Below are 19,729 nucleotides of genomic sequence, written 5' to 3'. Positions count from 1 at the left end.
TTTATTCATTCCCACGTTGCAGCTGAGATCAGCTTAATCCGGCTGTAGCTTTCATAATTTCCTCTTAGAACACACACCGCACTGACAGAAGTCACACACATTTACATCATTTTACATTTTAGTTATTTAGCAGACGCTCTTATCCAGAGCGACTTACAGTTAGTGAGTGCATACATTATATCTTGAGGTAATGTTACCCTCTCTCACACACACACACACACATTAACACACGTCCACTCCTCACCCAACACAGCATAAGGATTAATGTGCTTTGAGGGTCGCGGCCTCTGTGAATCATTGTGTAATGACACTGCCCATTTCAGTTATGATTAAAAAAGCATAAACACTGCTTTAATCCTCTGAGCCAGGCCAGCTGGCCAGAGCACTCTACTGAATCACTGACAGGCAAAGAAGAGGCAACAGCACAGAGAACTGTGCCTACAGTGTGTGTATGTGACTGTGACCATGTGCATGTATGAGCTCTTGTATTTGTCCTGAGTGAATAAGGAGTGTTGTTCATATAGGAAGGGACGAGCTCAGCAAACTTAGGTGAGAAAGAGAGAGAAATAAATATAGAACGTGTGGAAGAGGGTACGTCAGACACAGACAGATAGCGCTACAAAGTGTGTGTCTGTGTCAGAGAGGGAGGTGGAAACAGAGAGAACAGTATAAAGATAGATCCACTTTCTGTTTATACCCTAGTGTTTAGTTTTTACCTTTTGACCTCCCCCTTCTAACGGAGCTAAACACAAAGCATTCTGGGATTGTTTTTCGTTCCGTGATGCAATTGGAGGAAGTTTCATTGTAGCTGGCCGTCTGGCTCTCCATTTTGTCTCACGCACATCCGACAATACAGATGCTGCAAACTACCAAAACAGGAGCCTGCTGCCATTCTGCTGGTAAATTACCAAAGCAAAGATGGTGCTGTGTTTGCCTGTGAAAAACAAAACATTATAATGATCCATGCCCTGGATGATGACACTCATTAAAAAACTAGGCCCTTGTTATTTCTGCAGCCTGTAGTGTAGCAGATTATGATTAATAATAACCACATAAATTTGCGCGAATCTGCTACATCTTTTCTCCCCATATTTATGATTGCCATTTTGTATGCAATATATGTGTTATAGAAGCACACATATGTTGTCCTTTTATGTTATATAGCAGCAGTGAACAAACAGTTCTCAGTAGATGCTGTTGGTGGTGTATGACCTAACACCCTGTGGAGTTCAGGGAGTGTGGTTTGCTCTCACAAGGTGCTCGTTGCATTATACCTGCAGGGAATCTCTTTGACACTGCTGTTTAATTGCTTCTTTATATTTTATAAAAAAATGTAATGTCTTGTGCGTGATTGGGTGTGTCCGTGCGTGTGTGTGTGTGCATTTAATTGTAAGGGACCCTGATGGAACATGGCTGACACGAGGAACACAATCATGAACCATAGCTATCATCTTACAATGAGCCTGAATGGAAGTCGATATTATGAGGTGGTGGTGGGATGCCAGAAACAACTGATGTGATGGGGAGAAGGTAGCATTTCCAAGATGGTGTCTCATGCTCATGGCAACTGAAAGAGACACAGCATCAGCAGGGTTGCAGGTAGTAGAGGGTCCTAGAATCTTACTTCACACACACCATCTACACTGAACAAAAATATAAACGCAACATGTAAAGTGTTGGTCCCATGTTTCATGAGCTGAAATAAAAGATCCCAGACATTTTCCATATGCACAAAAATCTTATTTCTCTTCAATTTTGTGCACACATTTGTTTACATCCCTGTTAGCGAGCATTTCTCCTTTGCCAAGATAATCCATCCACCTGACAGGTGTGGCATATCAATAAGATGATTAAACAGCATGATCATTACACAGGTGCACCTTGTGCTGGGGACAATAAAAGGCCACTCTAAAATGTGCAGTTGTGTCACACAACACAATGCTACAAATGTCTCAAGTTTTGAGGGAGCGTGCAATTGGCATGCTGACTGCAGGAATGTCCAGCAGAGCTGTTGCCAAAGAATTTAATGTTCATTTCTCTACCATAAGCCGCCTCCAACGTTGTTTTAGAGAATTTGGCAGTACGTCCAACCGGTCTCACAACCGCAGAACATGTGTATGGCCTCGTGTGGGTGAGCGTTTTGCTGATGTTAACGTTGTGAACAGAGTGCCCCATGGCATGGTGGCGGTGGGATTATGGTATGGACAACAAACACAATTGCATTTTATAGATGCCAATTTGAATGCACAGAAATACAGTGACGAGATCCTGAGGCCCATTGTGAGGACAATTATTTTGTAAGGTATCTCTGACCAACAGATGCATATCTGTATTCCCAGTTATGTGAAATCCATAGATTAGGGCCTAATTAATTTATTTCAATTGACTGATTTCCTCATATGAACTGTAACTCAGTAAAATCTTTGAAATTGTTGTGTTTATATTTTTGTTCAGTATAGATTCACCAGGCCTGAGTCAGCACACTGAACTAGGTTACGGTTCTGGTCAACGCTCTGTGTAGGAATTGAAGAACGAGGGGAGAGGAGGAAGCCCGGTAACAGTAGTGTAGCTGGGACAAAGACAGTACTGCAACTGCACTTTGGCCATGGTATGTAACAGACTAGCCTGCTTTTGGTCACTCAACCTTTATACAGTAGGCTATGTGACAGCCAGGCACTAAAACAATCCCAAGAAAAGTCCTTGTTATTGAGGGGGTCAGTTGCAACAGGAGTAACAGCAATCACATTCCACAATGTTAGGACCTTGGGAGTGTCTGTTATGCTTCGGAAAGCGGAAGCTTGTGTTTATGTAGCTTGCCTTGTTCCAACCCTGCCTAGATTTTATATGATACCTGCCACTGGCTGACTGGCACTCTGCACTCTGGTACCAACTAGCATTTACTAGCTAGCTAAGTGACAGATGACTTCAGGTCCCATCGTCTCAGGGAAGGTGACATCCCCAGGAGAGGCTGCACTATAGCAGAACCACTTCTCTTTGACCTCCTCTTCTCTGCAGTAATCCCAGCAGCTGAGACATCCAGTGTGTTCCCCAGGTCACATGCACCAATGAAGCCTCCCACCCTCCCAGCCTCCCACCAGCACTTTGCACCCTGGAGCCAACCCTACATACCACTAGAGCGAGAAGCTGACCTGTCACTCTGGAGACAACAGTTGACCTGAGGTGTCAGAGAACCCTTATGAAAAAACCACATGAATTTCACATGAACACATTTGATCTTTTGTGATTTAATGTGAAGTTAATGTGATAACATGCGACGCAACATGTGACAACATAAAACTACATGTGACAACATGTGAGCACGTCAGAACATGATCTCATCTGAAATTAATGTGAAATAAATGTGACAACATGGGGACACAAAATTTCAACGTGATAACATGAAACTACAAATGTGACAACATTTGAAAACCAAGGTGTCAAATGTAATTTAGAACATTTTACTTTGAAAGGCACAATTTACATTAATTCACTTTTAACAGTCATGGTACCCTGGGGTTTTTGTCTAGTGCAAATATGGTAAATCTACAACTAGTTATTGTATTTTTACAGCTACATTTAGGTGTTAATGGACAGTATGCAGATGACTTGGGACTCAACCTCACTTGGGATTTGAACTCACAAACTCTTGCTAGCAACTTGAAGTTCCTGCTGTTCCACCAGGACTGTGGACATACCGGAGATTGTCAAGAATACATTTCTGCAAGTTGCAGTAAAAATTAAGTAAATATGTACAACAACTTGAAGGTGTGATTCCTATAAAATGCCTTCACTGACTTCTGTTGACAACATGCACACCACCTGCTGATTGGCAGCATACTGTAAAAGGCGTGGCTTATTTGTGGCGTGGCTTTCAGCTAGCTCTTTTTGGTCTCCCATAAGAGGGAATGTGCTCATAAACTTTAAAGATCATGTTTTTCATGAAATTGGATGATATTTAGACCAAACCAGATCAAAGTATGATGACTAAAGTAAATTACTGTTGCTTCTCTACATTGATAAAGTTTGATCATAAAGTTACTGGTCCCTTCCCCTGTGTCAAACACTTGGACTCAGGAGGCGGGATTATTAAGGGGATGAGAGCAGCATCACCCTAACTCATTTTAATACACCAATGGTAACATGATACTGTCTTACCTAATTTAAATAAGTACTGCCTTGAAACCAACATCGGAGAAGGCATTTGCAGAAGGGCGTGGTTTATATAGCTAGATAGCTACTCTACTGGTGCCAAAATCTGACTCTTGGGTGTCAGCAAATATAATTAAAATTGTACCTTATTCAACTATGGCAAAGATAATTATATGTTTCCCCTTTCATCTGTGTCTGGTGTTAGCTAGTTACTGGGTAGCTAGGTCTTCAGCCAGCATGAAACAAAAGGTGGGTAAGGGTCGTTCAAAACTCTGACAGTTGTCAAGTCAACACATCAGTGCTACTGTGAACTGCATCACAAGAGACATGCCAAATGGGAGATGTATAAAACAGACATCATTGATGCAATTTTAATGTTGTTTGAGTTCCTTCGTGTATCTCCAAATTAGCTTGAGATGATTTTACTGCAACACTGCATCCAAGTTGCTTGACATAGGTGTTTCAAAGAGCTGTCAATCAAGGCGAGCTCATGCTCCCCGCCCACTTAGCCTGTCTTTTCAAACTGCCCGGTAGTTAGCCATGAGAGAAAACGTTATTTTTCAAAAATGTAGAGCATTTCTATATACTTTTTTAAATTATGGGTGATATTCTAGTCACTCACAAGGCTATTTTACATGGGAATCAGAATGACTGTTCAGGAACTTTAAGCTTGTACACTGTCAGTTCTGCAGCCTTGTTAAAGGCTGACATAAGTGCATGCGATAACAAAAGAACCATAAAATATTTAATTTATAACTAGTCACCATGTAATTGTAATACTCACTTTCCTAACAGACATCATCCGGTGATGGATTAGCTACAGTTGAAGTCGGGAGTTTACATACACTTAGGTTGGAGTCATTAAAACCTGTTTTTCAACCACTCCACACATTTCTTGTTAACAAACTATCGTTTTGGTAAGTCGGTTAGGACATCTACTTTGTGCATGACAAAATAAATGTTTCCAACAATTGTTTACAGACAGATTATTTCACTGTATCACAATTCCAGTGGGTCAGAAGTTTACATACACTAAGTTGACTGTGCCTTTAAAAGGCTTAGAAAATTCCAGAAAATGATGTCATGGCATTAGACGCTTCTGATAGGCTAATTTACATAATTTGAGTCAATTGGAGGTGTACCTGTGGATGTATTTCAAGGCCTACCTTCAAACTCATTGCCTCTTCGCTTAACATCATGGGAAAATCAAAATAAAATCAGCCAAGACCTCAGAAAACAAATTGTAGACCTCCACAACTCTGGTTCATCCTTGAGAGCAATTTCCAAACACCTGAAGGTACCACGTCCATCTGTACAAACAATAGTACGCAAGTATAAACACCATGGGTCCACGCAGCCATCATACGGCTCAGGAAGGAGACGCGTTCTGTATCCTAGAGATGAACGTATTTTGGTGCGAAAAGTGCAAATCAATCCCAGAACAACAGCAAAGGACCTTGTGAAGATGCTGGAGGAAACAGGTACAAAAGTATCTATATCCACAGTAAAACAAGTCCTATATCGACATAACCTGAAAGGCCGCTCAGCAAGGAAGAAGCCACTGCTCCAAAACCGGCATAAAAAAGCCAGACTACGGTTTGCAACTGCACATGGGGACAAAGATAGTACTTTTTGGAGAAATGTCCTCTGGTCTGATGAAACAAAAATATAACTGTTTGGCCATAATGACCATCGTTATGTTTGGAGGAAAAAGGGGGAGACTTGCAAGCTTTGCTGCAGGGCAGGGTTAAATCATCACTGGAAGTTGGGGATGATTAGGTGGCCATGATGGTATGAGAGCCATATTGGAAATTTAGCCAGGCCCCCGGGGTTCACATACTCTTACAATAAGTGCCATGGGATCTTTAGTGACCACAGAGAGTCAGGACACCCGTTTAACATCCCATTCGAAAGACGGCAACCTACACAGGGCAATGTCCCCAATCACTGCCCTGTGGCATTGGGATATTTTTTCAGACCAGAGGAAAGAGTGGCTCCTACTGGCCCTCAAACACAACTTCCAGCAGCATCTGGTCCCCATCCAGGGACCAACCCTGCTTAGCTTCAGAGACAAGCCAGCAGTGGGATGCAGCTGGCTAAAAAGTTCATTTGAACAAGCTGCCATTAAGCTACTGGAAAATGCACAGTAACGTCTCAACAGTGCAGCTCTTGATTGTTACAAGTACTTACACAGATTACTGAACTGACAATGTCAAAAGAGGTGCTCAAGCCTTATCAACATAATGATAAAACCACTTAAACTGGTACAACATTTCCACTGACGGTTGGCACAAATGGAACATATTTTAAACCATGCCCCCAAATGAGACCCTTTGTCTGTACACACACTGTACACTACCAGTCAAAAGTTTGGACACACCTACTCATTCAAAAGGTTTTTCCTTACTTTTACATTTTTTTACATTGTAGAATAATAGTGAAGACATCAAAACTATGAAATAACACATATGGAATCATGTAGTAACCAAAAGTGTTCAACAAATCAAAATATATTTTATATTTGAGATTGTTCAAATAGCCACCCTTGGAATTTATTTCCTTCTTAATGCGTTTGAGCTAATCAGTTGTGTTGTGACAAGGTATACAGAAGATAGCCCTATTTGGTAAAAGACCAAGTCCATATTATGGCAAGAGCAGCTCAAATAAGCAAAGAGAAACGACAGTCCATCATTACTTTAAGACATGAAGGTCAGTCAATATGGAACATTTCAAGAACTTTGAACGTTTCTTCAAGTGTAGTTGCAAAAACCATCAAGCGCTATGATGAAACTGGCTCTCGAGGTCCGCGACAGGAATGGAAGACCCAGAGTTAACTCTGCTGCAGAGGATAAGTTCATTAGAGTTACCAGCCTCAGAAATTGCAGCCCAAATAAATGCTTCACAGAGTTCACAGAGTAACAGACACATCTCAACATCAACTGTTCAGAGGGGACTGTGTGTATTTTTTTATTGTACCTTTATTTAACTAGGCAAGTCAGTTAAGAACAAATTCTTATTTACAATGACCTTTGGCCTATACCAGCCAAACCCGGCGGCGCACAATTGGTGCATCAGGCCTTCATGGTCAAATTGCTGCAAAGAAACCACTACTAAGGACACCAATAAGAAGAAGAGACCTGCTTGGGCCAAGAAACACAAGCAATGGACATTAGACCGGTGGAAATTCCAAATTGGAGATTTTTGGTTCCAACCACCGTGTCTTTATTAGATGCGTTGTGGGTGAACGGATTATCTCCGCATGTGTATTTCCCACCGTAAAGCATGGAGGAGGTGTTATGGTGTGGGGGTGCTTTGCTGGTGACACTGTGATTTATTTAGAATTCAAGGCACATTTAACCAGCATGGCTACCACAGCGATACGCCATCCCATCTGGTTTGGGCTTAGTGGGACTATCATTTGTTTTTTAACAGGACAATGATCCAAAACACACCTCCAGGCTGTGTAAGGGCTATTTGACCAAGAGGGAGAGTGATGGAGTGCTGCATCAGATGACCTGGCCTCCATAATCCCCCGACCTCAACCCAATTGAGATGGTTTGGGATGAGTCGGACCACAGAGTGAAGGAAAAGCAGCCAACAAGTGCCCATTGCAATTGTGACAGACTACAACTTACATACAGTGCCTTCGGAAAGTATTCAGACCCCTTGACCTTTTCCACATTTTGTTACATTACAGCCTTAATCTAAAATTGATTAAATAAATACAAATCCTCAGCAATCTACACACATTACCCCATAATGACAAAGTGAAAATAGTAAAAGAAAAGAAAAGAAAAAAACACCTTACTTACATAAGTATTCAGACCCTTTGCTATGAGACTCGAAATTGAGCTCCGGTGCATCCTGTTTCCATTGATCATCCTTGAGATGTTTCTACAACTTGATTGGAGTCCCACCTGTGGTAAAGTCAATTGATTGGACATGATTTGGAAAGGCACACACCTGTCTATATAAAGGTCCCACAGTTGAAAGTGCATGTCAGAGCAAAAACCAAGCCATGAGGTCGAAGAAATTGTCCGTAGACTTCCAAGACAGGATTTTGTCGAGGCACAGATCTGGGGAAGGGTACCAAAACATTTCTGCAGCATTGAAGGTCCCCAAGAACACAGTGGCCGCCATCATTCTTAAATGGAAGAAGTTTGGAACCACCAAGACTCTTCCTAGAGCTGGCCGCCCGGCCAAACTGAGCAATCGGTGGAGAAGGGCCTTGGTCAGGGAGGTGACCAAGAACCCAATGGTCACTCAGAGAGCTCTAGAGTTCCTCTGTGGAAATGGGAGAACCTTCCAGAAGAACAACCATCTCCGCAGCACTCCACCAATCAGGCCTTTATGGTACAGTGGCCAGACGGAAGCCACTCCTCAGTAAAAGGAACATGACAGCCCGCTTGGAGTTTGCCAAAAGGTACCGTAAGACTCTCAGACCATGAAATAAGATTCTCTGGTCTGATGAAACCAAGATTGAATGCCAAGCGTCACGTCTGGAGGAAAGCTTGCACCATCCCTACGGTGAAGCATGGTAGTGGCAGCAGCATCATGCTGTGGGGCTGTTTTTCAGCGGCAGGGACTGGGAGACTAGTCAGGATCGAAGCAATGATGAACAGAGAGATCCTTGATGAAAACCTGCTCCAGAGCGCTCAGGACTTCAGACTAGGGCGAAGGTTCACCTTCCAACAGGACAACGACCCTAAGCAAACAGCCAAGACAACGCAGAAGTGGCATCGAGACAAGTCTCTGAATGTCCTTGAGTGGCCCAGCCAGAGCCCGGACTTGAACCCGATCGAACATCTCTGGAGAGACCTGAAAATAGGTGTGCAGCAACGCTCCCCATCCAACCTGACAGAGCTTGAGAGGATCTGCAGAGAAGAATGGGAGAAACTCCCCAAATACAGGTGTGCCAAGGTTGTAGCTTCATACCCCAGAAAACTCGAGGCTGTAATCGCTGCCAAAGGTGCTTCAACAAAGTACTGAGAAAAGGGTCTGAATACTTATGTAAATGTGATATTACAGATATTTTTTAAATTATATTTTCTAAAATGTCTAAAAACCAGTTTTTGCTTTGTCATTATGGGGTATTGTGTGTAGTTTGATGAGGGGGAAAAAAAAACAATTTAATCTGTAACGTAACAAAATTTGGAAAAAGTAAAGGGGTCTGAATACTTTCCAAATGCACTGTATTAGGCTAAAGCCTTGACACTTAATATCACCAGCGTTGCAATAAAAATGCTCTATAAAGTGAAAGCATTATTACTAAAATCAGCCATGTGTGTAAGCTAGGCCTATAAGATATTGAAATCATGGCACTTCACTTGCGCATTTACTCTGTCTGCAATTTTCAGCCAGGCTCCCTCTGGCTTTTGCGGCAGTGGATGTATTACTTTTTTTGGTAAATATGTTTATATATTCGTTGTATGTTGTTATAATTGTTTCTTGTTGTAGACTTGTGCTGTCTTTTGACTCCATATCTATAATTATTTCTGTCATCGACATGAGGACCTTTTTGAATGTTGCGTGCATTCGCCAATTGTCAGATCAACCAATCTGCCTCATCTGGTTAAAGAAAGCCGGATATGTTCAGGGAATCCTGAATTTGTTAAACCATCTTTCTGGAATACCCCCCTGCTCCCGCTTTCTCCTGTAGTGCTATTTACAAACAAACACGTGACTGGCTCAGCTGTTCTGGAAAACTATGGTAAGCTTCGTAATATAAAATGTGACAGGTGAAATGAAGAACGCAATCTACTTTATCTCCTGACGTATTGCACAAGTTGACTGAGGGTATTTACTTAAAAAATAGGAACAAATATTACAATTTATTGAAAAACATCAAATAAATAGTTTCAACGGTATTGAAAAACTATTTCTAAATACCCCGGTATACCACCCAAGCCTAACACAGCAGCCAAAGTAGGCCTTTTTTCCCTTAAACACCTTCAACATTATATTAAGATGATAAAACTATATTTCTTGAAGTTGGCTACTGTTTCTAAATAGTAGAGCAGCAGTTAAACAGAGACATGCCCATGACTTTTAGCACGTCGGTGTTGACCGACTTTGTTTTGGTATGTACACATTGTTTATAAGGCCTACCCTACAGTGAAATTATCCTGCTGTTCTTATGCTTACAGTCAAGGCACTTAGGAATGGAGTAAAACACGCTAGATGCAAAATAAGCTACTATCAGCCCTTTTGTGAGGCTTTATGTACGGATGTGGATCATTTAAATGTTGTGCCATAATTCTTCAAAATCAAATCATGCACTGCTACAAACAAAAACCTGAGTGCTGTCTAACACCACACATAAAATTCTCCAGTGTTAAATCAACACTGACATCGTTCAATTTAATACTGTGCTTAGTGCTACGCTGTTACACTTAGTCAGTGTTCGAGAATTAACACTTTCAGTGTTATGCAATAAGACATTATTTTAACACTAGGAAGTGTATATAGTTTGCACTAATGGTGTTACGACATAAAACCTCAGTATTTTTAACAATTGCACCAAGAGGTCTTACTCTCTTGCTATTCAGTGTTGGGTTAAGGGCATTACAATAATATTTACAAGTCTTTATTGCCATATGCTCTTATATAAGCATTTATAAGGACTTCGGCACTGACAGCAGACACGCTCAAACTTTAATTAACATAACCATAGACCACTTACAGTGAGGGAAGAAAGTATTTGATCCCCTGCTGATTTTGTACGTTTGCCCACTGACAAATAAATGATCAGTCTATCATTTTAATGGTAGGTTTATTTGAACAGTGAGAGACAGAATAACAACAAAAAAATCCAGAAGAACACATGTCAAAAATGTTATTTATATTTACATTTAAGTCATTTAGCAGACGCTCTTATCCAGAGCGACTTACAGGAGCAATTAGGGTTAAGTGCCTTGCTTAAGGGCACATCGATAGATTTTTCACCTAGTCGGCTCGGGGATTAGAACCAGTGACCTTTCGGTTACTGGCACAACGCTCTTACTCACTAAGCTACCTGCCGCCCATAAATTGATTTGCATTTTAACGAGGGAAATAAGTATTTGACCCCTCTGCAAAACATGACTTAGTACTTGGTGGCAAAACCCTTGTTGGCAATCACAGAGGTCAGACATTTCTTGTAGTTGGCCACCAGGTTTGCACACATCTCAGGAGGGATTTTGTCCCACTTCTCTTTGCAGATCTTCTCCAAGTCATTAAGGTTTTGAGGCTGACGTTTGGCAACTCGAACCTTCAGCTCCCTCCACAGATTTTCTATGGGTTTAAGGTCTGGAGACTGGCTAGGCCACTCCAGGACCTTAATGTGCTTCTTCTTGAGCCACTCCTTTGTTGCCTTGGCCGTGTGTTTTGGGTCATTGTCATGCTGGAATACCCATCCACGACCCATTTTCAATGCCCTGGCTGAGGGAAGGAGGTTCTCACCCAAGATTTGATGGTAGATGGCCCCGTCCATCGTCCCTTTGATGCGGTGAAGTTGTCCTGTCCCCTTAGCAGAAAAACACCCCCAAAGCATAATGTTTCCACCTCCATGTTTGACGGTGGGGATGGTGTTCTTGGGGTCATAGGCAGCATTCCTCCTCCTCCAAACACGGCGAGTTGAGTTGATGCCAAAGAGCTCCATTTTGGTCTCATCTGACCACAACACTTTCACCCAGTTCTCCTCTGAATCATTCAGATGTTCATTGGCAAACTTCAGACAGGCATGTATATGTGCTTTCTTGAGCAGGGGGACCTTGCCGGCGCTGCAGGATTTCAGTCCTTCACGGCGTAGTGTGTTACCAATTGTTTTCTTGGTGACTATGGTCCCAGCTGCCTTGAGATCATTGACAAGATCCTCCCGTGTAGTTCTGGGCTGATTCCTCACCGTTCTCATGATCATTGCAACTCCACGAGGTGAGATCTCGCATGGAGCCCCAGGCCGAGGGAGATTGACAGTTCTTTTGTGTTTCTTCAATTTTCGAATAATTGCACCAACTGTTGTCACCTTCTCACCAAGCTGCTTGGCGATGGTCTTGTAGCTCATTCCAGCCTTGTGTAGGTCTACAATCTTGTTCCTGACATCCTTGGATAGCTCTTTGGTCTTGGACATGGTGGAGAGTTTGGAATCTGATTGATTGATTGCTTCTGTGGACAGTTGTCTTTTATACAGGTAACAAGCTGAGATTAGGAGCACTCCCTTTAAGAGTGTGCTCCTAATCTCAGCTCGTTACCTGTATAAAAGACACCTGGGAGCCAGAAATATTTCTGATTGAGAGGGGGTCAAATACTTATTTCCCTCATTAAAATGCAAATCAATTTATAACATTTGACATGCGTTTTTCTGGATTTTTTTTGTTGTATTCTGTTTCTCACTGTTCAAATAAACCTACCATTAAAATTATAGACTTATCATTTCTTTGTCAGTGGGCAAACGTACAAAATCAGCAGGGGATCAAATACTTTTTTTCCCTCACTGTACATGGGTACAACACTTCCATTCAAGGGTGGCCCAAAATAACTAATTGAAAGCCATGCCCCAACTAAGCCACGCCTCCAATATAATTTCCCAGTGTCCTTTCCCTTTGAGTGAATTGTAGAGTTACCACCCATGAAAGGCAAGGCACTCTGCAAAATATGCAAAATAAGGCTTTACACTAAGCAGTGTGTTAATTTAAGACAAAAATGTAAAGAAAAATGTGGACCCTTATTGACACTGGACCAGTGTTAAATGTAACACTCTCAGTGTTGATTTAACACTGGAGAATTTGCTGTATGGGAATGTTTTACTCTCCACAGAGTAAAACGAACAACAATCGCACTAAACAAAGGTTATTAACATCAACACTGGTGTTCTTTTACACCAGAGTTAATTTAACTCCTGAATCAACATTATAAATTGTACACACAAATAAAATCAACACTAGGTAACACCCCCTGAGGTATAATAAGAACTAGAGACAGCCTCCAAAATGGCCGACCTTTGTTTTCAACATAATCTACTCACATTCGCATATTCGTTTGGTGGTTGCTGCCATCTTTCTTACTGGGATTACTCTGCCTGCGCACTAGCTCTCAGTGCACACTGGACAGACGGCAGCATCGCACGAACATGCTCCGGGAGCTCTGTCAGAGCAAGTGGACAGCTAAACAAGCCAACCGGCACTTCCCTGGCTAGCTTTGGTCATGACCACAGAGCACGAACATAAAATGTTAATATCTTTGGCTGTGAGTGATAAAAAATAAATAAAAAAAGGTCTCTGCGACAATGATTTGAATAGATGATTTGTGCACTAAGGTGATGACTAAAGTGTCTTATTAGGAATTTTGTGAGGGTATGAGGTTGAACACACACTATTTTGACAATGGTTTTATATGAAACCACACTATCTGCACTGTTGTTCAAATAATTTATTTTATTTAGTATAAGCTTCTGTCTGTCTTAAGCATCCTAAATAATGCCATAGATTGAGTTTTTGAAAAATAGTCAACTTGAAGGCAAAAAAGGGAAGCATGATGTAAAATGTGAACCTGGTATTCCAACGGATTATAGGCTAACAAAGCCAACGATTTACCACTGCGCCAGAGTTTTGATGAAAACTGGAGATCTTTTTAAAAAATATATCTGATAATCACACGCTGTGATTTATTGCTGACCAGTAGATGTCACTAATGTGCATTGTGAAGCTCCGAGTAATTAACAATTTTTTCGGCACAATTTGGTGAAAGCACAGAAGACTTCAGAAAGCCTTGGTTTCCCATCACTAGCGACAAATGGAGGAACCAACAGCTACTTTCCTTGAAAGATGTGCCACGTTCATGTGCTAGTCAGAACTAGGAATCTCTGACATTTCCGACTTGCTAACTGGTTGAACGCGGCATGTGTATAACTACACCCAGTTAGAAAGTTGAAATGTCAGAGTTTCCTAATTCAGACAATCACATGAATACAGCAACAGTTGGCAATTTCTTCACTTGAGAAACATGCGACCAAGATATCCTTGGCAAAAATGTCAATTTATGACAGATTTCTTTAGTTATCTTAAATGAATTCAGACAATTTTGAGGCTACGGCAGCTCAAGAGGGACAAACAGTACTATTGACACTTTTTTCTAATTTTTCAAGCGAAGGTCTTTTAAGGCACAGATGTTCACTTCGCCTAGCCGAGTTCTGATAGGAGCAAACCGAACCTAGTATGCAGACGCAATAATCCACACACACAGCAGTTATTTCCCCCGCATCAGAGAAGCAACACTGACCACGTTTACATGCGCATAGTATTCCGGATAGTAGCTCATATCCCGCTTAAGGTATTATTCGGGATAAGCCGTTTACATGCACCTTTGATATCTCGATCACAAGTTCATATGGAATAGTAACTGAAATATGGGCACTGACACTTTAGGCCTATAACCTCTCACGTAGCGTAGGCCCTAATATAATGTTAACTCATGCAGAATTATGCATTTCTTGAAGTGAAATTATACAACAAATGTTAGTTTTGTCTCGGGAACAAGAGTAGAGAAATATGATTAATTTCTTTCAGCATCTCTTGAGAAAATGCGAATGTGTGTGTAATGTGTTATCTTTGACACTTATGCAAGCAGACAGTACTTCAAGCACAAAATATGCACCCAAGATTAACTGAATTTTATCAGAAACGTGTTTCAGCTTTTAATTTCCTTAAAAACGGTCAAATTGATGACATTTGGGCATTTTGCACAGGACCAATCTTTCCACTGTTTTGGATTATTGTGTTTTCTCCCCGGTCCCTAAATGAAACAGACAAACTTTACTGGTGCTAACAAGATTACTAATGCATTAATTCTATCAACGTAAGACATTATTCTGGTGAGCACTACCTATATAGTCTTCCTGGGCAACAAGTTATGACAGAAGAGGTGGGGTACCTAACTATAGTTGACAAACAAATGGCCTACCAAATGTCGGAAATTATAATATGGCCTACCAAATGTCGGAAATTATCATCAGAAACATGTCTAAATTAGGGGTGAAAGTAGCCAGTAGGCTATATGGTCCAGTATGGAGTAACAGCGAAATAAATCATGGAATTATTATGGTGGATCGAACTGCGCAGGTAGCCTAGTTTTTTTAAGTGATTTGTTTGACAATCAAATGAAAACATCGTGACAGGATATGCAAAACTAAGCCTGCACAGATTGTGAAATACAACAGTAAACAAAAATGATAAGATGTTTACATGCAACAGTATCCCATCTAAGATCAGCATATCTCAGGTATTTTATCCGGGTTTCTCATAACCGGGATACAACCTTTTTCGGGTTATTGTAAACGGGATATGATGCTTATGTGTCAACTCAAAAACAGAATACGCTACTAGAGTATCCCAAACAAAAATAACGGGATATTGGTGTGCATATAAATGTGGTCAATGTATCCGCCCTCTCTAAATACAAACAGCTTCATTGACAGAATTAAACCCTGCTATGCAAATCTAACCTACAGAGATTATAAAGAGGTCACAGCATATGCAAGTACATTTGTAAGTCGCTCTGGAATAGAGTGTCTGCTAAATGACTTAAATGTAAATGTAGGCTAGTTGAGTGTAAAATGCCCACAGGCTGTGCCTTCATTTGATGTTGATTAGAAGATAGCCTATCAGTACATTAGAATAGCATATTCGTGGATAATTGCGACTTTCATGGTAACCTACACAGATTTATTTAGGATATTGATATCCTGTTTGATAACCCATGGGTTGTCGCTTGAATGGTCTGTCACCTGAAACCGATAGGGTACTAGTACCAGTCAAAAGTTTGGACACACCTACTCATTCCAGGGTTTTTCTTTATTTTTACTATTTTCTACATTGTAGAATAATAGTGAAGACATCCAAACTAGGAAATAACAAATATGGAATCATGTAGTAACCAAAAAACTGTTAAACAAATCAAAGTATATTTTATTTTGAGATTCTTCAAAGTAGCCACCCTTTGCCTTGATGACAGCTTTGCACACTCTTGGCATTCTCTCAACCAGCTTCATGAGGTAGTCACCTGGAATGCATTTCAATAAACAGTTGTGCCTTGTTAAAAGTTAATTTGTGGAATTTCTTTCCTTCTTAAAGCGTTTGAGCCAATCAGTTGTGTTGTGACAAGGTAGGGTTGGTATACAGCAGATAGCCATATTTGGTAAAAGACCAAGTCCATATTATGGCAAGAACAGCTCAAATAAGCAAAGAGAAACGACAGTACATCATTACTTTATGACATGAAGGTCAGTCAATCCGAAAAATGTCAAGAACTTTTCTTCAAGTGCAGTCGCAAAAACCATCAAGCGCTATGATGAAACTGGCTCTCATGAGGACCACCACAGGAAAGGAAGACCCAGAGTTACCTCTGCTGCAGAGGATTAGTTAATTAGAGTTACCAGTCTCAGAAATTGCAGCCCAAATAAATGCTTCACATAGTTCAAGTAACAGACACATCTCAACATCAACTGTTCAGATGAGACTGTGTGAATCAGGCCTTCATGGTCAAATTGCTGCAAAGAAACCACTAAAGGACACCAATAAGAAGAAGACTTGCTAGGACCAAGAAACATGAGCAATGGACATTAGACCGGTGGAAATCTGTCCTTTGGTCTGATGAGTCCAAATTTGAGATTTTTGGTTCCAACCACCATGTCTTTGTGAGACGCAGAGCAAGTGAACAGATTATCTCTGCATGTGTGGTTCCCACCGTGAAGCATGAAGGAGGAGGTGTGATGGTGTGGGTGTGCTTTACTGGTGACACTGTCAGTGATTTATTTAGAATTCAAGGCACACTTAACCAGCGTGGCTACCACAGCATTCTGCAGCGATACACCATCCCATCTGGTTTGCGCTTAGTGGGACTGGTTTTACAGTTTTATTAAGCGGCACCCAGAATTCTCCATCCGTATTCCACAAGCAACCAGTCTGGCTCGAGCTGTTGGCTTCACCCCCACCATGACCTCTAACCCTGCCACAACATCAACCGCAGCCACAACCTCCACCCCACAGCCTACCCAGCACCCACAGGTCTCCAGTGACCTTGCTCCAAATGTTGGTAAGAAAAAACATCAGCACTAATTTTAGGAAATATATAGTAGCATATAGAGTGATTATAAATTATTGTTTATTGAACCAATACTCATGAGTTGTTGTTGTTTATTTGTTGTTTGTTTTTGTTAAAACTACCAGTTCTACAACAACAAACAGTGGCAGAGGTCATATTGGAGTTGTCCCCCAGGCCAAGGATACAGGAGGCAAGGCCTGGGAAAAGAAAGGCTGAGTCGGCTACAGTCCTGACAGCCTCACCCCACAAGAGGTTCCTTGAGGACAAGGCAATAAAAACTAAGAGAGAAGGAAGAAAGTAAAGGGAGAAAGAAACCTGTGACACTGAAGAAAGCTATGCGCCACTGAAAAAGTTTGTTCCAGGTTCCAAAACCACAACAAACACCCTAAAAGAAGGGGATGCAGAATAGAATGCTTGTTCTGTAATGAGCTCTTCTCTGTTACCGGTGGGGACTGGATACTGCGCAAACAGTGTCAGAGGTGGGCTCACGAGCTATACTCAAATTTAACTGGGGTGGGATTAGTTTGCGACCTCTGTGTCAATAAAATAATCTGGGAAAATACCATTGTGTTAAATTATTGTCATTTGTTATCAAATGTTTAATGTGTGTTTAATCAATATCTAAAATAAGTTATAGTCCAATGAATGAGTTCAATTTTTTTTATAAATATTGCAAACTATTGAAAACCGTTTGCTCTTGAATTTTATTTTAAATACTGCTGGGATTTAAAATATTGCCTTATTCAAATGATAATGAGTTTAATTGAACTGTACATAATGGAGTGTAAGGAAAAGGTAAAAGAAGAAAGATAATCTATGTGCAGGTGAGGTAAAAAAAAAAATAGGGACACTTCTGTGAAACCCTATGGCATCATCTTCTATTGTGGTGAATTGCCCCGGTAGCTGGGCAAAATAAGCCTTTAATAAAAAATACATTTGATTAAATAACTACAAATCTGTTAACTGTAGCCATTTATTTTCCTTTATAGTTTGTTACCCTAAGCATGGCCATCATCAACCAATTTTTTTTTCAATACCCTAATATTGACTGTTTTAATTTTGTCCCTTTGCAGGTAGGCCTAATTATCTAGTTTGTTTATCAGGTCTAAACGGGTGTCTAAACTAGTGCAAAATATGTTCAATATTCTACAAAATGCTCACACACCCTTGTAAAATACAAGATCAGCATACACGTAGGCTACACCAGTGAAACAAACGCACTCCCACAATATAGGCCCTATCATCTTCGCTTAGATATTTGGCAGACTAAAATAGTCGTCTTTCAGAAGAAAAACGGAACAACATGCTTGTGTAATTCCGAGCCCCTTTCATCTATAGTGCCAAAATGTAAATCTAGTGTCGTTGACAGCTATAAGGGTAGGCCAAATAGGCCTAAAAGTTAATAGGCCTAGAGTCAGGTTTTTCGCTTTATGCATTAGGATATTCTACTCCAGTTAGGCAATGAGAGAGATTAAAAAACAAGCTTCCTCTCGCCCCATACGCAGGCTGCAATGAGTAGAAAGATGGAGTGGTTGGAACAAGATGGTAAAGGAATGTAGCCTAATCGCATTAAAGTACATTGTAGGCTATAATTGTCATTTAAAACATTTGTTTAATGTATCCAAACAAATGCATTCTTGATTCACCCTTGGTCTGAATTCCGTTCTTCCTCCGCTGCTACAGTCAGGGGAAATACCTTAAGAAGGTTCGTGCTTCGTCTGGAAGAACGCACCAGTTTTCTCCCTTTTACTTACCTCCGATGTCAGCGTCAAGGTCGCCACCCATAACAACAGAAATGCTGTTCGCTCGCCCATGCCGTTGACCCTAAATCAGTTCCGTCCAATATCTTCAAAATATTCAAATAAATCCGTTAGCATGAGCCTCTATCCCGTTCACTCCCGTTTGGCGATGGTTGAGCGCGACAACGAGGCTGGCCAGCTGCTCCAAAGCCTGTCACCTGACCCGGCCGCGAGAAAACACTATGGGAAGAAACTAGTCGGAGAGAGGGAGGATGGGTGGGTGGCAGCTGCTATTGGGAAGTACTGTAGGGCAATATGTGAGGATTGAGATGTAAAATTAAGCAATAAGGCCCGAGGGGGTGTGGTATATGGCCAATATTCCACAACTAAGGGCTATTCTTAGGCAAGACCCTGTGGTATATTGGCCATATATCACAAACCCCTGAGGTGCCTTATTGCTATTATAAAGTGATTACCAACGTAATTAGAGCAGTAAAAATAAATGTTTTGTCATACCAATGGTATATGTCTGATACGCCACGTCTGTCAGCCAATCAGCATGCAGGGCTCGAACCACCCAGTTTATAATAGGCCTACAAGTAGTCACACCACTTTGGAGAAAGATCTCTCTTTTACCCCATCTCAGTCCACTAAAAACTCCTATTTAATCTGCTCTCATTCATTATTTCATCCTTTATTTAAGAAAGAGATACACTACATGACCAAAAGTATGTGGACACCTGCTCATCAAACATCTCATTGCAAAA

At 41.1% G+C, this 19,729-nt stretch overlaps 1 protein-coding gene across 2 annotated transcripts in view; it reads right to left on the bottom strand.

Annotated features, from left to right (window-relative positions):
• LOC311129641 (amyloid-beta A4 protein-like) overlaps positions 1 to 19,187 on the bottom strand; it is a 32,540-nt gene extending 13,353 nt beyond the window's left edge. Inside the window, exon 1 of one of the 2 annotated variants that reach the window (XM_084161998.1) lies at positions 18,978 to 19,187. In XM_084161998.1, coding sequence (XP_084018124.1) covers positions 18,978 to 19,037 — 60 coding nt within the window. In that variant the 5' untranslated portion in view covers positions 19,038 to 19,187. The remainder of the gene's footprint in view (positions 1 to 18,977) is intronic. The other variant, XM_084161997.1, reaches the window with a different exon arrangement.
• Positions 19,188 to 19,729: the final 542 nt, after the last annotated feature.

The sequence above is a fragment of the Coregonus lavaretus genome (genome assembly GCF_964263955.1).
Source record: "Coregonus lavaretus genome assembly, chromosome: 5".
Taxonomy (NCBI): Eukaryota; Metazoa; Chordata; class Actinopteri; order Salmoniformes; family Salmonidae; genus Coregonus; species Coregonus lavaretus.
This window is presented reverse-complemented; position numbering and strand designations above follow the sequence as displayed.